The 24,570-nt window shown below is 35.7% G+C and overlaps 1 protein-coding gene across 4 annotated transcripts in view; it reads right to left on the minus strand.

The window, feature by feature from the left end:
* Window positions 1-404: 404 nt before the first annotated feature.
* Window positions 405-24,570, minus strand: part of GUCY1A1 (guanylate cyclase 1 soluble subunit alpha 1) — a 66,589-nt gene continuing 42,423 nt past the window's right edge. For all 4 annotated transcript variants that reach the window (XM_012783624.3, XM_012783625.3, XM_012783623.3 and 1 more), the window contains 4 exons: window positions 23,179-23,664; window positions 19,625-19,768; window positions 11,800-11,954; window positions 405-7,599 (listed from right to left, as the gene is read on the minus strand). In XM_012783624.3, coding sequence (XP_012639078.1) covers window positions 7,398-7,599; window positions 11,800-11,954; window positions 19,625-19,768; window positions 23,179-23,664 — 987 coding nt within the window. In that variant the 3' untranslated portion in view covers window positions 405-7,397. The remainder of the gene's footprint in view (window positions 7,600-11,799; window positions 11,955-19,624; window positions 19,769-23,178; window positions 23,665-24,570) is intronic.

The raw sequence follows: 24,570 nt of genomic DNA on the forward strand, positions 1-24,570 counted from the left end.
GGTTACATTCCAGAAGAGAAACCCTGAGTTTAGGAACACAAATCTTTTATAAGGGGCAGCAAACATGCCTACCCTTCGAGATAGAGACATCTCTGTCTTCTAAGGCTGCTTGCTATACAACATCCTTTCAAAGATAATATAGAAAAAGGCAATTGATACCGGTTTCTTTATAAAATGTGAGGGGTTGATGGAAAATTGTCTCCTGACAATGGAGACAAATTTACCCCCAAACTTGAATTACTAGCTCACATACTTGGATAAGCCAAGTATAGTTTATTTCTAAATATAGGGCTTTTAAAATTTTGATTTTGTATGTGATTAAAAAACAAATTTTCAAGTTTAATTTTTATAAATAAAAAAATTAAAAATTTTATTTCTAAATTTAATTTTTATTTTATGTATGAGTTTTATTGGAAATAGGAGCTTTACATACTTAAGGAAATGTATTTTGGTTATATTATTACCTTATTTAACAACAACTTTTTGAAAGGGGAATTTGGATACATTGATCTGTACACACCAAATGTCTGACATAATGGTTGTTATAATCCTGTTTTCCACACTGTTGTGTTGGAGGTTTCCTCTCTCCATAGCAGCAAGACCTACATCAGAACAAATGTGTTTGTATAACTTGGAACAATATTGTTTTTACTTTATTTGATGGTTCATTTCTCTTTTTAAACATAACTCATTTTAAATTTTAAGAAGATTTTTATTTAAACACTTTTTTTACAATATTTATGTGGCAGCAATATCTAACAAGTTTCTGCGACATGAGGTAACATTTTGATAGACTTTGCAACTCTGCCAGAAGCAGAACTCAAAATAAATGTGTTGTTTAAAGCAATCATGAAAGGAGTGTTTTTAGCACTAAGAACGTTTTCAATGCATGGTGCAATGGCTATCTTTCTATAGATGAAAAATGAAATGAATTACCTAGAAAAAAATTGAGATATTTGTAGCAATACACATGTATTAAAAGCTGGAGAAAAATATGTTGACAGAGATGTTAAATACTTGCCAAAAAGAAAACTTTAGTTGTCTGTATGTGAAATTTCATGAATAAATCCACATAGTAGGACCAAAAAACTAACTTGCTTTGTTCCTAAAAAGTCAATAGTGGTCTCATCTAAAAATGGTCACAGACTTCTGACTGTTATTCGTCTTTTTATCATTTCAAACATTATTTTCCCTTCTATACAATAAATTCTTAGTCAACATTTATTATTTTGTCCCCTCTAGACAATAAGGTCTATGGTATCTCACTAGGGTGATCGAGGAGTGGATTTCAGGGAGTTTGCAAACCTCTAGAAGTATTTATGTCTTGTGGCATAAAGGCATATGCACAGTTCTGGAGGGATGATGGTCTGTATCTTTTATCTTTTATCCAGTTCTCAAAGTGATATGTGACTCAATAAAAGTGAAGACCCATTGGCTGATTGTAGCAGTTCCCAAAGTAAAATATGAAGATGATTCACTTGGGTAGGTGAAAAAAATACTTCTAGTTATATTCATGCTTATTTACAAAAGAAAATATGCTATACTAATATGTAGTAAATCGATTGAGAGCAGCATATATCAGTATGTACAGTTGATGTGCTAAAATATTTGATTAATAGTGTGCTATAATCCAAAAGGTTGGAGAACATCACTCTAGATCAGTCAATATCAAGTTCTCAGATTTTTCAGGTCATCTTTAATTTACATGCAGGAGGAAGCAAAGGAACAGTAAATTCTCAAATACTAATGTATTTTCATTCATTTCAATTTTACAAGGTACAATTTATTCAGGGAAGAAGGCCACTCATTGTGATTAAACAGTGCCTGGATATCGCAAATTCCTGCATCACTGGGCCTTCTTATTCTAAAGGCACAAATTCAATGACCACTGTCACCATAACTTTCCAAAGAGCTTCGGTTTTGCTGCTCATATTCTAGATGTACAATACTTAACACAATGGACTGTTCAACATCTATAATTGCATTTTTCTTTTTCTTTGTTTTGTTTTAGCTTTCTCTGAAACTACCTTATAGTTCTTTCGTCAATACGGATAGGTTTGGCAGCATTTCAGACTAAACAAATATCTGAGCAGATAATTTAAGATTTGGGCATTATGCAAAGTCATTTCCTGCCAAGCAATTTTCTTCACACTCTGGAAGGCTCATTTGTGATTTAATTTTCTCACATTCCATACTTGAAAAAATTTAGAAACTTAATAGGAAGCCACGATCTTATCTAAAATCTTTCACCAGAATATCTGAGATTAAGTCCTGGCTATGCCATTTAAATTTTGTCCTGATTTCTACTCAAACATTTAAATCTAAGATATTAACATTTTCACGAAACCAATGATTTATTATGATGGAAACAAATCTGCGCTGATGGTAAAAGATGTGTGGCTTTTAGAATATCACTTTTTTTTTGTTTTGCTTTGTTTTTTTTAAAATCAAAATATATGCATTAATAAAGCTTTTGCTATTTTGGGGGGCAGACCATGAATATGGGAAGAAATGGGCATAAATATGAATGTAAGGAGATAGTTTTGTATGAAAAAATGTGTGGATTATGTGGGTTAGTCAAAACAGATGCAGGAGTGGCTAAGTTAAGAGCAAAGCTGCTTCAAGAGAAATGTAAGTGGTAATAAAATGTACAATGTTTGAAATGGCTTAAAATAAGAATACCAAATCAATGCATGCCATCAATATAATAAAAGACGTACTTTTAAGTGAGCAATACTTCATAAAAAACCCAGAAGCCTACATGCAGAAAGCAGAAGAAAACTGAACTCAACAAAGACTACAAAGCACTAATGGCATGTGTTACTGTAAGCTCATGGCTTTCCCAACTGGGTCGATGGTTTCCCTTCTCACTAAAGGACACAAAGATTTCCCAAGTCTTGAAAAGTATCCCACCAAAGACTGTCCACTATAACACTGTAAATTTTGTTTGAAAATGACATTTTTGTGTTCTCTCCTTTAACAAGTCAAGCTGTCCCTGCTATTAGCCTGTGTTTAAACAAGAGAATTGCACTTCCCTGTCGTCTCTGCAGCATTGAGTTTCTGCTTTGAAGGAGATAAGTCTCTCCTTGCAGGAACTGTGAGGCCTCTGGCACAGCCCCTTCTAATAACTGTCCTCCCACCTCTTACACATGTCACGTCCCCCATCCCTGCTCCCTTCAAGCCCACCTTCATTTAACTGTCCCAGTATACCTGTCTAAAGCGTGAAATAGCACCAAAGTGCACAATTAGGTGAAAAACTCTATGTTTTACTGTTAAGTGAAGGGTAGTATGATCTATTGATCTATATTAATATGTATCAAATAGATTCTTTTTCATTTCTTAATAATGATTTATGCAGGTCAAACCCATGTGCTTAAAACTACTGCAGTAATTCATTAACCCACTCTGTTTGGGATTGAATATGGCCTTGAAGCATCATATAGCCCTAGACTTCATTGGGGTTTTGCATGCAAAGCTCCATTTGGGCAGTTTCCCAGCTGGGTAAACTCAGGGGACTCATGTCTATTCCTCAGGCACTATTTGGAGTAGACACTCTTGTTCATTCATTTCTTTAATTTGGTAGGCCCATCCTACAACACCCTGTTCTATCCTATGCCTTCTTCTAACCTAACATAGGACAGGCCTGGGCAGGGTCTGCCTTAGTGTGACTGGCAATATCAGGGAGAAGTAATTTTGAAGAAAAATTAGTTAAAATGCTGAAGCAACTCTTCTTTCCTCCCTACCAAAGGATCTGAAGGACTAATGTCCTTGAGAGTGATATGAAATTCAGTGTCAAAAATCTGAGCTTTAAATTCATATTTTCAGTAAAATACTCAGGATATAACATTAATTTTTCCCTTTGATATGTAGGCAGATATTCATTTAGTCATCTCTGCAAATAAATATCCATCCTATCCATCTTTATCCATGCTGTTTCTGACACCGCCTTTCAAAAACACACATCTGATCATACCATTCTCTTCCTTTAAGATTTGCTGTCTCCCTTTTCTAGTAGCTTTAAAACTACTGGAGTGGGAGACAGAAACCAATGCATCTGCTTTTTTCTGTTTTGCTTTCTCTTTTCTTTTTTTCTTTGTAAGATTTATTTTGAACAAATTAAACACGCTACTAGTAATTATTATTAATTGCATATCTTTACATGACAAACAGCCCCCTCCATGATTTTTGTCCAGATGGACTTTCTGTCCTTATCTCTTCCCTGCCAACTTATCCCAGGCAACTGGCTATCCAGAATATACCATTCCCTACCCAAGCCCCACTTCCTTGGGTGTGCTAGGTCACTTGCCTGGACCATGGCCTTCCCTATCTCTGCTAGGTGAACTGTAAGTCCCCAAGAACTGAGGCCCCTACTTTGTGATTCCACAGAATTGTGTAATTGTCATATAATTGTCTTTCATTTTCCTTTTCTTGATAGAATGGTCCATATAATATCTTTAAATTTAAAAAATACAGCATTACCCTGGCACACAGTAGGCACTCAATAAATGCTTGATGAATGAATACATGAAAATGAGTAAATGAATCTATTAGTATTTATGTTTTCTTAATTCCTAAACTTGGCATTTTCTTGCAAAGTCTAGATGGATATACAAAGATACAGCAAAATGGGAAGAAACATTTTAACTCTATATCTCTCTTTGCTTCTTGATGCAAAGCATCGGTGGAAAACTTCAATACAACTTTATGTTTGCTTGAGAAATATGTATGAGGAGTAATATTTTGTGTACTTGACACAAAATAACAGGACAAGAATTCACGAATGGAAACTACATAACCCAAGCAGAAGGAATAGCTCCTGGAATTCTCAAGAGAAACAGGCTGATAGGGAAGCAGACTTGGGACCCAATCTTATTTTTTTAGAATAGGTAACTGGCAACATGGTTCAGCACCCTTCGTCTCCTACTCAGTTATAGGCCCTGTCGCTCCATTCTTTTCCCTATCCTCAGTTCTATTCCTAACCTTGGATCTCTGATTTTGGTCTCTTACTTCTTATGAGAATTTACCCTTCATGGTCTGTGTCCTAGCTACTATCAGTGGTCTGGGTCTGAAAAATGTCTCCATGATCTCTACCCTAAACCAGATAAAATAGAGAAAAAATAGACTCTTAATTTTTTTAGCATCCAAATCCAAATTGTGACTTTTTAATGCATTCTCTTGTGGGAATGTATGTCTATTTTGTTTAAAGTCCACAGAGTATTCCATCATTAACCTGCCTTTGTAGGCTGATCTGGGGAACCTATCTCAGATGATTTAATTTCTCTGGGAAAATACGTTTTTGGTAACTTTTTATTTAGATAAAATACCAAATCTATAGAAAAGTTACAGGAAAAGTACAAGGACTCCCATACAGCTTTTTACTCTGTTTATGTCCATTTCCCCCATTTGTTCTCTGTGTGTGGAGGTTTGTGTACACTAATACATCACACACATATGGAAAATATTTTTTAAATTCTAATTAAGTTATAAACTTTTAGATAACAAATTATTACCAAATTGAGGTCTGCTTAAAATATTGCTGAAGACCACATTCTATTTTATGCCTTTTAATTTTCTTTAATTTGTATTATTTCCCTATAATAAGGGTTCAGTTCCAGAAAGAAAAATGTATTTACACCTTTATTGTCCTTGTAAATAATTATTTAGGTTCATAAAATTATGACATTGTAACTATATTTTCCCAAGGCTTATGGTACTCTCTAATAATAGGGTGGGTGTTGAATGAGACACATTCAGTCTTATTCTTCATTAGGGTAACACTTAGTAAATAGTAATCATCGTAGCATCTGTAGTGGTACACTTGGGATACTGGAGGTCAATCAGCAATGACTTTTTATCCCTGAAATCACCATGGGCTAACCTGAGGACTAATGGAGACAAAACTGAGTTACTTCTCAGAACCCCAAATAAGAGTTCAGGATTTCTATGGCTCTGCTAATACTGATTTTTAAAACAATAACCTTCATCTTTTTCTTGCTTTAAAGTTGAACTCTTTTTCAAATCAAAACCTTGTCCCAAGCAAAACTCTCTAGACTTTTTAGTTTAACAGAGAACTTAGACTAACATCAACTCTTTAAAAACAATTCAAGCTCCAGAAAAAAATGTTTAGAAATTTCCATAATGAAGTCATTGCATCATTTTCTTCATCAATACTAACAGTCTCTTTAAAAAAATGGCATTGAGATATTTCAACTAGAATTAAAATCTTCATGTACATATGCCTAATGAGACAAAAACTTGATTCTTAGTACATATACATACACCAAAATGTATATGTTCAATGCAAATACTTTAAAAAATGAGCTATCAATAAAAAGAACAAGTCTTATTTTTTTACTTCTGAACTTAGATTTTCTTCTTGCAACTTGATATGGCTCAGCATGGCAATGAAAATCGTCTGCTGAAGTAGGTCCAAATTCCTCAAGTGTATATGTATATGTGCATGTTTGCAAATGTCTGGCTACTGTACTTTATGGGTCTTCTGGGAGTTTACTTTACTCTCATGGTGCTTATGGCCAAATTACATTAGAATGATATTATTGCATTTTAATACAGGTTATAAACCTCTTTTATCCTGCATATTTTGCTAGTATGATACTAAAATGCTAATATGAATTAAAATAGCCTTTACCATATATAGAATAAAAAACAATGTCAAACAAAAAGAAATATTTATTGTTATGACACATAGTGTTATGGAGAATATTTTTAACTTCAAGAACTAAAAATAATCTTTGATATTTACAGAACTATTTTATATTCGTATTGCATCTAACCCCTAATTGCTTATTTTCTAAAAAGGAAAATAGGAAGAAAGTGCAACAGAGAAAAAAAAATCTCAGCCTGTTTTCTTATATAAGCTAAACAGTTAAATGAAAAAATGTAATGAAATGCAGAGTTGAAAGGATGAAAGAGTTTATGATATCAAAGAATGTAATCTCTATTCAAAAGCTTTTTTAAGGCAACACTATCACAAACACACTTTAATAACCATGGCATTCCACCAGGGCACAAGATTGTAAGTGACTCCATCACTTTTTACAGTTGACTATAATTATCTGATATATGTACAATGTGCTGAATTTTGAGTACGGCTTATAAGTGATTGTTATATAAGAGAAAAATCCCCCAAAATGTTATCTTTTGAGGTTTCTTAAAAAAAAAAAAACAAGGAAGAGTATTGAAGGGTATTTAGACAGAAGAGTATTGAATTGAATACACTTTTGTCATGTTAAATGGAATAATGAGTAGATTGTGACTTAGCTCCTGAAATTTTAATACTGCTCTTTAGCCATCTGCAGTCCTAAAGTGCTTTCAAAGGTTCTACACATCCTAGAAGGAGTCAAACCCCAAAGACTAATGAACAGGTATACAGTTCGCTAATCTATTCCTGATGCTTTGCCTAAAAAATTGGCATTGCCATCTTCAACATCTCTTTTTTGGAACCATGGTTTTGAATTTGTTCCTTGTTGATAAGCATCTAGAAAATGACAGATTCCAGGAATTTCACTGGGGAAGTTTGGTGGAAGTTCTTCCCTTGATCGAGGGGTAAACACAAAACCAGGACAGTCTTTCAGTAATCTGAAAAGATTAAAATAAAAATATTAAAATTTAACACCGGCATAAATGTCTGCTCAAGAAAAGAAGACAACATAAGTACATGAATATTACTAAGAATATTAATAAACCAGCCATTTTAGGTGTGACTGACAGAAAAAGCCTAATGACATTAACAGACATCTTCACAGAAGTACAATGAGGAATAAATTCACAATAACAAGAAAATTCTATTAACTAATGTATTTCACTCGTGTAGGAAAAAGTAAATAATTATAAAATATCTTTGCAAAGATATAATCTACATAATAGAGTAATTCACAATAGTGAAAAAAGAAAAACCAAAATAATCCAAAGGTCTAATAATAGCAAAAAAACCAACAAATAATTACAATGGTATTAAATAAGACTTCCTAAGTTGAAAGAGACAAGATATTGTCCATTTATCAATTCATTAATTGTGCAAATATCATTGAGAAGTAGTCATGGGCAAGAAATTGTAAAAGAAAAGTAAAATGATAAAAGTGATGTGAGAAAGTATTTGAATCTTCCAAAAGAATTTTTATAAATGCTAGATTAGTAGGACTCAAATGATATTTAGCTATAAACACCAGCACTCTACTTACTGATTGTTATTAGCATTATTTTTCTTCTTAAATTCATCTCTTCTACCAAATTATATCATTTGTTATTGACTACTTGTCCATTATGCTAAATGTATTTTAAATTCTAATTATACTGATTAAGTTACTGGCACCTCTTCCCTTCCTTAGCTTTCTCCCAAATGCAAACTTAATAAGCATTCTCTCTAATCTACTAGATTCTCTCTACTATTCAAGGCCATTGATGAAAAATGTTGAATAGTCATGGGCTCTTAACCAACTTCTGCAGAAATTCATTTATCATATCTGCCAAATCAGACCAGTGCCTTCTACTTACCAGTCTGTGATGTCATGTCTAAATGAAATAGAATGATGTGCTGAATTAGATTTCTGTACTGTGACAACTTCTATGGGTTGAAGGAACCAACTGAATAGAAATTTGTGTCTCAAGAGTTTCATACCTTGAGTAGAATACAATATAGTATTCAATTAACTAATTTTTACTGGTACATCAATGAATGTGTAATGTGCAAAATATTAAAACTAATGAAAATCCTAAGCTTCTGAAAGACACTTAACAAACACAGTATGTCATGGAGTTAGAAATGTTCATAAAATTCGTCTTTTAGAAAATCAGAATTTACAAGAAAGACAGAAAAACAAAACCATTTAGATGAAAGCTTGATGACCGTAACATCAAGAAAGGCAGCAACATTCTAGATGTCTTCACATGGTGGACATTTTTTCTACTGCCTTTTGATGGGACACCATTTGCCCCAAATTATTGCATCAAGTCTCCTGTTTTCTGTTATGTCTCTTATATTACTTTATTCACTTTGTTCTTTCTTATAAAATTCAAGTCCTGGTTCTCTAGCACTATGTTCTTAGACATCTATAAATGAGAGTTCCTGGGTCTATTCATTCACCCTACACTGGGCAGCATCGTGTATATTCCCCAGCTGCCATGTTTGTTTTTATTGATCCCTGAATCACCACATAAGCCTCTATCTTCCCTGAATTTTTAACAATATATAATGTAGTATTTTACTTGTTTTCCTTACTTCAAAAAAAGCAAACAAAAATACAGAATACTGCCCTCTAAAATAAAACACCTTACAACATTTAAAAGAAAATAATGCATAATTGTCATTACAATCCTACATTCTGAATCACTGATTAGAATTTAGACATGGAAATCTGAAGATAAGGAATTTTTTTTTTTGGTGTAGGTATGTATCTTGTGTCTGAAATTTACATAGGTTTCATAAATATATTGAGGAAGATACATTTAATGGCAAACATTATTATTATTATTATTATTTTGAGACAGAGTCTCACTCTGTTGCCCGGGCAAGAGTGCCATGGCATCAGCCTAGTTCACAGCAACCTCAAACTCCTGGGCTCAGGCACTCCTCCTGCCTTAGCCTCCCAAGGAGCTGGGACTATAGGCATGTGCCACCATGCCCAGATAATTTTTTTCTATATATTTTTAGTTGGCCAATTAATTTCTTTCTATTTTTAGTAGAGACAGCGTCTCGCTCTTGCTCAGGCTGGTTTCGAATTCTTGACCTTGAGTGATCCCCTCGCCTTGTCCTCCCAGAGTGCTAGGATTACAGGCATGAGCCACCACACCTGACCGTAAACATTATTTTATTAAGAGACAAATGCCATTCCAGAATTCAATGTATTGCCAGTAAAGCTCCCCAAAGAAACAATTGCCTTTTATATTTGTACATCTTCTATTGGCATCTACTGCTTGTCCTGAACTTAGAGTAAAACTAAAATTATGTCCCCATCATTAATTAAATTTTAAAAAGCATGGATGTTTGATTGAAATATAAATTGTCTATACCCTTTTAAGTTTTCCCATCATACAGAAAAAAATGAAGTACCTCTAAAAGAGAGGATTTTAAAATGTTCTTAAAAGTATTTCATATTATTTATTTCCTGCCTAAATAGAACATATTAACTACTGCTTGCCCTTTAGTCAAGACATAAATATCTCATCTATGAAAATAAACAAATTATTATTAAAATCAATATGAAAGAGATAAAGCTGTATCATATATGTCTATGAAAAGTAGAAATTACTTTTGCAAATGTGCTGAAGTTCAAATGAAGTAAAATTTCAATATCATTCACATATGTGCACATAAACATAACTAAGAAAAAATGAAAAATACAAAAATGTTAATACTTATTATCTCTGGATAGTGAGGTTATGAGTTATTTTTATTTTATAAATTTCTGATTTTATAAATTTTCTAAAATGTTACTATTATAATCAAAAATATATTTTATTTTAAAAAACCACTATCTATGGTATAAAAACCTATATGTGCATTTCTAATAATATTGCCAAAACAGTGAATCTAAGATTTAAGTCATAAGCTTTGGCCTGTTGTTGGAAATGTATTTTAACAAGTCATGATCCTCTGTTGAAATACCTGAGTTTCTGAATTATATTTGGGGAATAAAAGGAGTAGTTAGTATCAATGTCTTCAAACATGACTCAAGACCACCAGACTTAAAGATATGGAACAGAAGATTTTTTAAAAACTTCAGTTTTATACTGCTTAAAAACAATCAAAATAAAAAGGAAACAGAAAAATATGCTTTTTATATAGAGAGATTTTGTTTTAAGGTAGAGATACACACTCTATCTTTCTCTTTATTTGGTTGGTCCTGATTTGTACCCTTTATTTATTTATTTATTTTTTGAGACAGAGTCTCGCTTTGTTGCCCAGGCTAGAGTGAGTGCCGTGGCATCAGCCTAGCTCACAGCAACCTCAAACTCCTGGGCTCAAGCAATCCTGCCGCCCCAGCCTCCCGAGTAACTGGGACTACAGGCATGTGCCATCATGCCCGGCTCATTTTTTCTATATATATTAGTGGGCCAATTAATTTCTTTCTATTTATAGTAGAGACGGGGTCTCGCTCTTGCTCAGGCTGGTTTTGAACTCTTGACCTCAAGCAATCCGCCCGCCTCGGCCTCCCAGAGTGCTAGGACTACAGGCGTGAGCCACTGCGCCCGGCCAATTTGTACTCTTTATAATTGAACCTTAATAATAGTATAGTGTTTTCCTGAGTACTGTGAGTCATTTTAGCTAATTATCTAACTATAAGGGGTCGTGGGAACCCCAAAATTTGTAGCCAATCGGTCAGATATGCTGATGATGGAGGGATCTGTGAAGGTGGTTGGCATCTAAATTAAAGGCAATCTTGTTGGGTACCACGCCCTATAACTTGCAGTTATGACTGTGCTAACTCTGGGTGGTTAGTGCCAGAATTGCACTGCAGTACACCAGCTGATGTCAGAACACCTATCAACCTAAGAGCATTAAACACACACATTTAAAATACACACATTTAAGAATGACGGAGTGATATGTGAGTCTGCCAACGATTACAGCTGGGCTACAGATACCTCAGGAGAGTCGTTCTCATGAGGCTAATAAGTAGTTTGCAGAAAGACTTAAAGTGGGGATGCTAAAAGTTATTACTTTGCTTTTTCTTTTAAGATTAAATAAAAAAAGTGATGGAGAATGAATCAAATGAATGGGAAAATGGCAATTTTGTATAAGTAAAAACAATAGATGGCAGGGTTTAATGCAATTAATACCTGTAAGTTGTTGGACTGACATTGATTTTCCGTGGTACACTGCAGGACTCAAACTTGTTAGCCAGAGTGACATTGTTTCCGAAAAGACAGTAACGTGGCATTTTAACTCCAACAACTCCAGCAAAGACTGATCCAGAATGCAATCCAATTCGCATCTGAAAGCAAAGAATAACACAATGTTCTCAGCCCCTGGTAAAACACTTCTCACTTGTCAGTGTTGTTTGAATGTTGTCTAAATTATTTTACCATTCGCCCTCACCATACCACTCCTTTCCTCAAAACTCCAGCCAGCTTCCTCCTACTCCACACATGCAATTAAAAATTACTAGTGCAGAATCAGCAGTCATACCTCATAACTCTCCTCCATTTATGCAGCTAGGTTCATTACACAAACTATCTTTATTGTGCCTGTCTTTGGTATCTGAAACAAATTTCCATGCACAACTATCACAGTCACCACAGCAACACAACAAAGAGTCCATGAGCTTTTTATGTGAACCTGCTCTGTCCATCAAGCAAGACTGACATAATTTCTGGACTTCAGGAGTCATTTCCCACAACACTGATGGAGAAGGGCAGGTGAAGTTAGCTATAAGGATATAAATGTGTTTTTTAGACATTTTGCCTTGAAATAGCTTTTTGCCAAACATTATCCCAATGTTCAAATGACTAACAACTGGGTTAAGAAAATTGTAATATTTAAACAGAAAATAACAGAGAAAGGAGAAAGCCCAGTTGCTTAGATCTAGATTTCCCTGACTACATATAAGCTAAAAATGTGGACCCAAGTAAAACCAAAGTTGTACCACGCTTACCTATAACAGGCAATCTTATAGGTGTGTTGGATCAAAAGTTTAGGAATCCTGAAAGTTATCAATGATTTGTAGAGCCATTGAGACAGAATATTTTAAAATAGGATCTTCTAGAAGATTTAATTACTTGATTAAAGGGTGCATAAATTCTTAAATTACTGCTACCACAAAGCAAGTCAATGTACTGATATTTTAACTGACAATTAGACATCATATTCATTATTTTCAAGTTCTATGTTTAGTTGACCATTTAAAAAAGTTTTATTAGATATAAACATTTTGAACAAAGGCCAAGTACTCAGTAACTTAGATATAATTTAGAAATCAGAAGACTCCAGTTCTACATAGTTTTATGGCTAATTTCAGATACCTGCTAGAAACTTTTCAGAGTTGTTAGCTTTTACGATGTTATAACATGAATGCCACAAATTTTTGAATAAAAATACTAGATTATGAATCTGGAGATTTGCATTCTAAACCAAACTTGGCCAGTAACTAGCAATTTGACTTTCTATAAGTCTCTTTTCTTTCTTCTGATTATTTTTTCAGCTATAAAATACAGGGTTGTATTATTGTTAAAGTCCTTTCTTCATCAGAGTTTTACCTTAAGAAGTAAAACTTAGATGTATATTATATCTTGCATTTTCTTCTTTAGGATAATATGATTTTATACATATAACAATTATACAATATTCAAAAAAAGAAGTCGAGCATTTTTTCCAAATATTTGTTGGCCATTTGTCTACTTTCTTTTGAAAAACTTCTGTTCATGTCTTCTGCCCACTTTTAATGGGGTTGGTTTTTTTCTTGCTGATTTGAGTTCTTTGTAGATTCTGGATATTAGACCTTTATCAGATGTATAGTTTGTGAATATTTTCTCCCATTCTATAGGTTGTCTATTAACTCTGTTGATTACTTCCTTTGCTATGCAGAAGCTTTTTAATTTTATTAAGTCTCATTTATTTATTTTTGTTGTTGCTGTATTTGTCTCTGGGGTCTTAGTCATAAATCCTTCGCCTAGGACGATGTGGAGAAAAAATTTCCCTATGTTTTCTTCTAGAATTTTAATGGTTTAATTTCTTACATTTAGGTCTTTTATCCATCTTGAATTAACTTTTGTATACAGTGAGAGATAGGGGTCCTGTTTCATTCTTCTGTGTGTGGCTATCTAGTTTTCCCAGGACCATTCCTTTCCCTAGTGTACACTGTTGTCTGCTTTGTCAAAGATCAGTTGGTTGTAGGTAGATGACTTTATTTCTGGGTTCTATATTCTGTTCCATTGGTCTATGTCTCTAATTTTGTACTAGTACCATGCTGTTTTGGTTAATATAGCCTTGTAGTATAATTTGAAGTCAGATAATGTGATGCCTCCAGATTTATTCTTTTTGCTTAAGATTGCTTTAGCTATTTGAGCTCTTTTTTTTGATCCAAATGAGGCATAAAATTACTTTTTCTAGATCTGTGAGGTAGGAAATTGATATTTTGATGGGGATTGTGTTGAATCTGTAAATTGTTTTAGGCAGTATGGATATTTTCACTAATCATCAGGGAAATGCAAATTAAAGCCACAATGAGATGCCATTTTATCCCTATCAGAATGGCCATTAATAAAAAGTCAAAAAACAATGGGATGACAACAGAATTAAAAAATGCTGGCATGGATACAGAGAGATAGGAATGCTTATACACAGTTGGTAGGAGTGCAAATTAATACAGCCTCTATAGAAAATGGTATGGATATTCCTCAAAGAAATATATGTAGACTTATCATTCAATCCAGTAATCCCACTGCTGAGTACCTACCCAAAGGAAAAGAAGTCATTTTATCAAAAAGACACCTGCACTGGAATGTTTATCACAGCACAATTCACAATTACAAAGATGTGGAATCAACCTATGTGCCCATCAATTCATGAGTGGATAAAGAAAATGTGATACACACACACACACCATGGAGTACTACTCATTCATAAAAAGGAATGAAATAATGTATTTTGCAGCAACTTGGATGGAACTGGAGACCATTATCCTAAGTGGAGTATCTTAGGAATGGAAAAACAAACAGCACATGTACTCTTTAAAAATTGGGAGCTAAACAATGGGCACACATGGGCACAAACAGATGCAGAGGACATTGGAAATCAAGAAGGGGGGAGGAGGGAGGGATGAGAGGTGAAAGGTAAAAATTTACCTATGGAAATCCATACCATGCTCATGGATCGGCAGACTCAACATCATTATAATGTCTATACTACCCAAACTAATCTACAGATTCAATGCAATACCTATTAAAATCCCATCATCATTCTTCACAGATATAGAAAAAATAATTTTACGCTTCGTATGGAACCAAAGAAGACCCCACATATCAAAAGCAATTCTAGGCAACAAAAACAAAATGGGAAGTATTAATATGCCAGATATCAAACTATACTACAAAGCTGTAGTAATTAAATCAATCAGGTATTGGCACAAAAATAGGAATATTGACCAGTGGAACAGATCTGAGAATCCTGATATAAAACCATCCTCATATAGCCATCTAATCTTTGACAAAGCAGACAAAAACATACGCTGGGGAAAATAATCCCTTTTCAATAAATGGTGCTGGGAAAACTGGATAGCCACTTGTAAAACGCTAAAACAGGACCCACACCTTTCACCTCTCACAAAAATCAACTCACGCTGGATAACAGACTTAAACCTAAGGTATGAAACTATTAGAATTCTAGAGGAAAATGTTGAAAACACTGTCCTAGACATTGGCCTAGGCAAAGAGTTTATGAAGAAGTCCCCAAAGGCAATCACAGCAGCAACAAAAATAAATAAATGGGACATAATCAAACTACAAAGCTTCTGCACAGCCAAAGAAACAGTCATGAAAGTAAACAGACAACCTACAGAATGGAGAAAATTTTTGCATCCTACGCATCTGATAAGGGGCTGATAACTAGAATATACTTAGAACTCACGAAAATCAGCAAGAAAAAAACAAATAACCCTATTCAAAAGTGGGCAAAAACTTGAACAGAAACTTTTCTAAAGAAGACAGAAGAATGGCCAACAAACATATGAAAAAATGCTCAACATCTCTAATCATCAAGGAAATGCAAATGAAAACCACAATGAGATATCACTTAACTCCAGTGAGAATGGCCTTTATCAAAAAGTCCCCAACCAATAAATGCTGGTGTGGATACGGAGAGAGAGGAACACTCCTACACTGCTGGTGGGACTGCAAACTAGTTCAACCTCTGTGGAAAGCAATATAGAGATACCTTAAAGCAATACAAGTGGATCTACCATTTGATCCAGCAATCCCATTACTGGGCATCTACCTAAAAGATCCAATGACACTCTACAAAAAAGACACCTGCACTCGAATGTTTATAGCAGCACAATTCATAATTGCAAGGCTGTGGAAACAGCCCAACTGCCCATCAATCCAAGAGTGGATTAATCAAATGTGGTATATGTATACATGGAGTACTATTCAGCTCTAAGAAACAATGGTGATATAGCACATCTTGTATTTTCCTGGTTAGAGCTGGAACTCATACTACTAAGTGAAGTATCCCAAGAATGGAAAAGCAAGCACCACATATACTCACCAGCAAACTGGTACTAACTGAGCAGCACCTAAGTGGACACATAGGAACTACACTAATTGGGCATTGGGCAGGTGGGAGCGGGGCCGGGGGCGGATATATACACACATAATGAGTGAGATGTGCACCGTCTGGGGGATGGTCACGCTGGAAACTCAGACTTGTGGGGGGAGGAGGGGAAAGGGCATTTTTTTAAACCTTAAAATTTGTACCCCCATAATATACCAAAATAATTTAAAAAAATTACCTATTGGGTACAATGAACACTATTTTAGAGATGAGCACACTGAAAGCCCTGACTTAAGCCTATACAAGGCATCTATATAACAAAAACATTTGTATCCCCTTAATATTTGAAATAAAAAAATTTTTAAGAGTTTTTAGAAAGGTGAATAAAGAGTATCTTCTGCCCATAAATATTAGCCACAACTTTACCACATTTAGATTGAAAAGTTTTTGCCCTCTTTGGGGGTACGTCTGGTTAAATGGTTTCTCTCTATGTATGTACTTAGTTATTTTAGCTTTTTATATGAGAAATTTACCATGTCATTTTTTTTAATCTTTTATATTTCATAATTAATATGTAAATACATTCTTCTCCTAAAATTCCAAACAACACAGATAAAGCAGATGACCCATGGATTCCATCTGTGCAGCTCTCCCTACATCCCCTTCTCCAGCTCTGAATCTCACTCTTAGGCCCAAAGTTTTCTTATCAGAGAGCTCTTCAGATTCATGAGCAAGAAAATGATCCAAAGTTTAAGGTACACATCGTGCCCCGAACACATCTCTTTTCACTGGTAACAGACTTCCATGTGCAACAATAAAAGACAAAGACAGAATTCTGGCTCTCAGTAAAAGTTTGAACAGGAGCCTGCTGCAGGCATCTTCTATTTGGGGACTACTTTTGGCATAGCCCATTTCTTATCATAGGCTTCCAGGAATAGGACAGGAGGTGACAGACAGAAGTTTGTTTCTGTGTTCGCTCACCACTTAACTTTCACTGTCACATTCAGCCCTCTGGTCTCTGTCACCAATCTACCTGCAGTTTTCCAAGCCCGACTGAATGGATGTCAGTGAGGAAATCAATGGGAATAAGTGAGTAGACGAATGATTTGCCTATGTGACATGATGGGGGAAAGGATAGAGTTTGCAAAGGAAAAAAGGGATTATTTTCTATTGTTTCACTTAGGTTCTATCCTAAGTGAAACAAGAGGAAGCAAGACAAGAAGGAGAAAAAGCCTGGGCTTTGAAGCCAGGTGGACATGACTCTGCATCCTGACACATAAGAGACTTGACTGCTCTTGTCGCTCCGTGAGCTGTGAATTCCCCTTCATACTGGTGTTATAAGGAGTAAATGAGACGATGTTTAAGTCATAATATGTTCCCTTCTCATATACGTTAATGCTTCTCCATTTACTAAAAACACTCTCCATTTTGCCACCGCGATGTTTCACAGGTAGCTCTTAAGGCCATCAGATATTTCCCAGGACTGTAGGTTAGTACATATAAAAAGGTATGATTAATGTCACACTTAACAGGTTATTAAAGCTAACCTATTATTACTCAGGTAACTATGAATAATTCTTCCAATTGCAAGAATCTAAAAATACATTTCTATAAATAACAAAAATCATGCCACTAATTCCTTCACCCCAACATATACATCTTAATTACAAAATCAATTTATGTAGAAATTACTGGTCTTATGTTAATCATTAACTTATATTAATAGGCTGGATAGTTTTACTATTTACTTTAATGCTATGAATTCCCTCACATGAATTAGAATAAAAAAAGAAATACATAATTCCCTTCTAAAAATATAATTATGGAAATTAAGTCTCAAAAAGTCAGATATTTTGGTATTTTTAATAGTCCGCTGCAAATTATGTCACATTCTTCCTATTGAGACATAGCGTCTATTCCCCTTCTCCTCTGGACAGCCTTACAATTTCTCTGACCAATAGAATATAGTGGAAATGTCAACATTTGTCTTCCAATATTAGGTTATAAAAGCCCAGGCAGCTTCCACCAATCTTGTTTAGTGGGACACAAGCCATCATGTAAGAAATGTGACTACTCTGAGACTGTCATATTGGAGCACCACTTGGGCTGACAATCTCAGCTGAGCCCAACCTTTCAGCCATCCCCACCAAAGAACCACGCATGTAAGTGAGGCAGCCATCTTACAATGGATCCTCCAGCTCTGAGTACTGCAATTCCAACACATCCACACATCCACAACCACTGAGTATTTCCAGGCACTGTGAAGAAATGACAGGGCATCCCTTCTATGCCTTATGCAAATTTTTGATACACAGAACCCATGCATGATAAAAGGTTTGTGGTTTTACACCACTAAATTTAGGGACATATGCTACACACAACAACATATACATGGTTTGACAACAGAGTTAAAAAATAGTTATGAAGGCTTAGACATATGGTTTCTATTATGGTTAAAGAGAGCCAAGGCTAACCCTCTAAATATCATAGTTTGTTTACAAAATGTTTTTCTCTTTCTCATGTATATATTTGATAGCATACCAGGTAAGATTCTACATTACTTCAAAGGCCTATTTCAGAAGGTCATCAATTGAGGAGTGTTCTATAAAAATTTGGTGGCAGATTCACTACAAGGGGGACAAATAAAGGTAATCTGCTCATGCTCTATTCATTAAATCAGTGCCTAGCATGTTAACTTTATTTTCTCATCTGCGAGAAGACATTACTCTGGGATCTGTTCATCTGGAAATTTTGGAATGATATGTGCAGTGGAAAATATTGGTGGAGTAACAGTTAACACCCATTTGAGTGTAATGTTCTCTCCTGCAGGGGCTGAAAAACTGAAAACTACACTTTCCAAATTAACTTGCAGCTTCTAAATGCATTCAGGTTTGGTGAATCAGATGCACTTGCATGAGATTTGGAAAGTCTGATTTTTGCTATTACTGCACATCTTTTGCACAATTGTGGAAGCCTTTGTGTTTTCTATGGCACACTTAGCAGACAGTCCATTTCCCAGTCACTTGTCTTGCAATGGTCATGATGCAAAATCACCATCTTGCTGTAGGTGCACTTTTTTTTTCCCGTAGCCAGCAGTAAACACGGTAGTTTACGGATTGTGACTGTGGTGTTCTGGAATCCGCTGCCAGATAGGGAAAAAGCAGTGGATCTGAAGTGTTGTGTTAGGAGGCATTTTTTGAAAGATGGCTTCTTCTGTCCTCTCAATGAATTTGGAAGCCATTTAATATCCCATAGTAAATTTATTCCTGCTTAAACAAGTTAGAGGAGATTGTGTTCTCTGCAACTAAACCCCAGCTGATACACCGTTCTTTTGATAATCAGCTAATATGCATTTGTTCCCATGACATCTACTGGACAATACATCTTCTGCCTTACCTTGATAGGTTCTCCATGGGGAGACATGACCTCATTAGAGAGTTCCATCATCTTCAGGGCCATCAGTGCTATCTGAACGGCATGGGTATCACTCTCTTTGTGCAATCCCCCGGCTACACAATATGCATCGCCAATGGTCTCCACCTGGACATAATAGAGTTTCCACATTATAACAAAAAGCTCAGGAAGAATCACAACCTACAGCAAATAGCAGAAATTAAAACTCATATAACAGAAATCTCAGTGCTCAGTCCCCATGGAGAATCAGGGTCAATCAGACTCCCTCAGAAAAGGTGAAATTCACAAAACTTAGACGCCTTACATCGAGGCACTGCACTGAGAGACAGCAGAGTCCTGTGAACACTCTATAAGGTGGCTTCTACTCCCAAATGTGCCACTGGCTCTTCATATCATTTAGCCTCTTTTTTTCCCCCTATGATGTAAAATAGTTTTTGTAGGGACAAGTGATATATTTTTGAATTAAAAGAAATTGCCTAAAGATATTGGGATCATTTACTCATTTTATATCCTCCTCATAAAACAGTGTTTTGCATGAAGTCACTATTCAATAAATGTCATCTGAATGTGGTAAAAATGTGCGGTGTAAAACCAAGATATTAACAGTTATAAGAGCAAAAGAGACGTGGCTTTTCTAAAGGACTCTCGGGGTTCTTATAGCAATTATCAAGTGTCTACATGAATATTAATTGCAAAGTATAGAAGCCAAGATGTTGAACCAGGAGATAAAAACAATGATATTATTTGTAAGGCTATTGGAAATCAAGCTATTATCTAAAACTCAAGTATTAATATTATTATTATCACCATTATTTTTATTGTTACAGGAAATTTTTATCTGTGATACTGGCTACAGAAAGTAAATAGTTAGTTTACATCTACAAATAATCCCCCTAATTCTAATAGCTGCATTTTTCTTCTCCTCTAAATATCTATTGTAACTTATAAGATCATATTACTCTTCTTACCAAAAGTCTCCATTGTGAAAGGATGAAGAAAGGAAAAAAAAGAAAAGAGGAGCAAACCTTCAGAAATTCTTCATCATACACTCAGAGTAAATGCTGACACCCTTATAATGTCTCCCAAGTTCTTCTTGACCTGTCTTCCTGCCAATCTCTGACCTTATCTCCTCATCTTCCATCTAGCTCCAATTGTTCCAATAGCACTGGCCGGCTATTATCCCTCAAACATCCCGAACATGCTCTTGTTTGCTCTTCTTTTGCCTGGAACAACCTCTCTCCAAATAACCACATGGCTTTGTCCCTCATTACCTTCAGTCCCTGCTAAAACCTTACCTTATTAGGTAGCCCTATCACCCCTTATCTTCTGCACCTCTTCCCCTGAGCCTGCTTTATTTGCCGTCTAGAATAATAGTACACCAACTGCAATACTGTATGTTTACTCATTTGTTTATTGCCTTTCTTCCTCCCAATACGATGTAAGCTCTCTGAGTTTGTCTATTTTATTAACTCGTATATCGCCAGTGGCCAGTAATGAATAAAGCAGACAGAAATGTCCCACCCATAAGCTTCTCCTCGGCAGTGAGTACATGATAAGTGCTCATCATGATGGCTATCATGGGTTCTCAATAAGTACACTAAGTAGGAGAAGATCTGCCTCCACCCATACGTGGTGTTACGGGCCTCTTCTTTCTGCTGTTGGATAATACACACTTGGGCAGAAGCAGGCATCCATCCATCCTGTCATATGGAAATCTGGCATTTGTCCTTTCCACCCTCCTTTCTCTCTCCACCCCCGTGTGAACTCTCCTCACAGCAACTGTACCCTCTACCTCTGTCTCCACTGCCCACCCATGCTGGCAAATGCTGGACAACCAGTAAATATTTGCTAAAGCAATGGGTAAATGAACACAGAAATAAACAGAGAAGTAGTTAAAAGATTGAAAGACAGAAAGAAAATAAAATTAAGTAAAGCTCTGGTACAATCATGTCCTAGAATAAATAAGGTTGACTCTTCCTTGGAAGCTGTCACACTCATAAGTCTGCCTATGATTATGCATTTTGCATATCTGAAGTATACTCCTTGCTTAAGATCCTTCCTTATTTGTGGTCAGCTATCTCCAGGTATTTTCATGCAAAATGAGAAGTGAAGAGAAGGTGAGAATGAGGACTGGGAGATAAGGTGATTTGTTATTTTAACTCCAACTATAGTTGGATTAATCAACTGCTGTCCTCATACTAAGGAGCATAGCTTCAAAATACTTGATAGGATATTTGGTAACTATACTCTATACCCTTGATAGAAATAACCACAAGTAGAGGAGGGCTACTTCTATTAGCAATAACAGCAGTTTGCAAAGGAGAAAAAGACTTCCTTCTCACAATCCTAAGAGGAGACATTTTCAAGTTAGAAAATGTCTACAAATAAATGGAGTGGATTCCACAAGAGGCCATCAAACTTAACCTAACTGAAGCCAATTATTTTATCTGTAATTATACATAGACCTCTTTTTTCCCCAAGGGAATCATAGCTCTGTCTGGAATTTCCTGTTAGAAATTTCAAAAAGGAAGGTTTTACTTCTAGCAACCAGAACAAAACAGGCAAGGGCTAACGTGTTCCCATTAATAATATTTGTTTCCTCTTCAATAATTTATTTATTTCATGTTGGGTTAAGCCTCTGGAATGTTAGATTATTATGTGGCAAATTAAGGAGATGATTGAAGCCATATAAATGAGAAACATGCTTTGATTCTTAGTGCCAATATCTAAAACAAGGGAAAATGATTTAAATCAGTAAAAACTATTTTAATTCTAAAGAAGCAGGTAGAACTTGAAGTCTCTTTACTAGCTCTCTAACTAATTTTTGCTCTCTAACTAATTTAAAAATCTAACTAGCTCTCTAACTAATTTAAAAAATATGCCCAATATGTTAAAAAAAAATTCATGTTAGGTATATGTCACTGCTGTATCCCTAGAGCCTAAAATGATGCTCCCAATCCATCAAGGATGCTTAATGAATGACATATATTATCTACCACAGTCTTTATAACAGTCCTGCTCATGAAGATTTCAAGACATAATGTGCATATAAACTCTGTGGGTGGATATTATTTTCTCTGTTTTAGAAATAATGAGAAAGTTAAATTTCTTAGTTTACAAGGCAAGTGAGATAGAAAACAAGATTTTAAGATTTCCCTGTGTAACATTCCCTGTATAAGTCATAGCTTGAATTATCTCATGCTTAATAATTCAACTTAGTTTCCACAGAGATGTGGCAGGACCTATCCTCTCTCCTTTCTCTGCTCATTTTTTGGGAAGACAATGTAGCAGTCCTTTCATGGAACAATTATCTCTGTTTTCTAGCAGATTCAGAGCTATTTTTGGCTGGAGAACACCCACATAATTAATTTACAATGCCTGCTCCCAGGATGTGGCTTGCAGCACCCTGCAGAGAAGGCCTTTCACTTGCATTATAATTCAGGACCAAGGCACAGTACTTCCCTGCCTCCACACAGCCCACCGCCACCCCAGTGACTTTGGTAGGTCAAAGGGTCATTGTTCTGCTCCACTCCTACCTTGTAGACATCCAGCTCTCCGCACTGCTGGTCAAAGCGAGTGTAGAGTGCATTGAGCATGGTGATGACCTGCAGCGGTGAGCACTGGGAGCAGATGGCAGTGAACCCGACAATGTCCGAGAACAGCATGGTGACATTACTGAACTTTTTGGCTTGCACAACTTGCCCTTGCCACAGCTGCTGAGCAACCTCAGAGGGAAATATGGAGCAGAGAAGATCTACTGTCTTTTTCTTCTCCTCCTCCAGGGCTTGGTGGGCTTGCTCCAGGGTGGCCTTCAGCTTCCCCAGCCTCTTCTTCAGACCATCTTGAGCTCGGGCTTGTTCCCCTATCAAGACCACATCCCGCAGTGCGTTGTGGATTGGTATGTCTGACAGGTAGAGCCCTCGTCCTGTAAAATCTTCTAATCTGTCTACACAGGGTGAGCCCAAGAACAAGATTGCACTGGATTCGACAATGTAGATCATTTGGCCTTTAAGGTCCATAACCTGTGAGGCAAAGGAAAACCCAACTGTGGTGTATTCAAGTTTTCAACATCATTCTGACATAAAAGGAGAGGAAGTAGATACAGTGACAATCGCTTTGTGTTTAAACTCTATTTTTTTCAATCTACTAGAAAAGAACAGGATGTTTCCTTATAGTTCCAATTTGCAATGAATTTAAAATGCATGTAGACATTTGAACAACTTACTGCAGTATACTCTACACAGAAATCATGATTTACAGTGAACAATGCAAAAAATTCTTGCTTCAAAGCTTTCTCACTAAGTAGTATGCTGATACTTTTGCTACTACATTCTTTTCATATTCTCATTTGGTTAATCTGAAGCTATATTTTTTGAAAAATGTTATACTCATGAAATTGTATCCTTCCTTCCTTTTTTCTTTCCCCCCTCTTTCCCTCTCTCCCTTCTTTCCCTCCCTTTTTATTTTCTTCTTCATTTTTCTTTCTTTCTTTTTTTTTTTTGTAAGAATCTCTCCTGTTTTAGCATGCTTCTTTTTTCTTCCCTTCTTCTCCCATGAGCTACTTGTTCCATCTGGCAGGTATAGAAGTTAAAAAGACTCTAAAGGTAAGACTTTTGTTAGAATGTCTTGTTTGTCTGTCATGAATAGCCCATCGAGCTATTTTTGGAAGTCATTATTTTTTCAGAGACTTCTGCATGAGGTATCTGAATCTTATAAGAAAGGCTACCTCCTTACTTCTACTTTGCCTTAAGTACCTAACCAACCCTGTCCTGTAGGACACAAACAGAAGAACAAACCAGCCAACAGAAAGGACTGTACCCAGGGGTCCTTGAGAGAGGTGGGACTTATTCAAGTGGTTGTCCAGAATCACAAGATTTACTTCCATGTGGGTAGACAAATATGTACATGTGTGTTCACTACAGCAAAAA

This window comes from Microcebus murinus, chromosome 15, assembly GCF_040939455.1.
Source record: "Microcebus murinus isolate Inina chromosome 15, M.murinus_Inina_mat1.0, whole genome shotgun sequence".
Taxonomy (NCBI): domain Eukaryota; kingdom Metazoa; phylum Chordata; class Mammalia; order Primates; family Cheirogaleidae; genus Microcebus; species Microcebus murinus.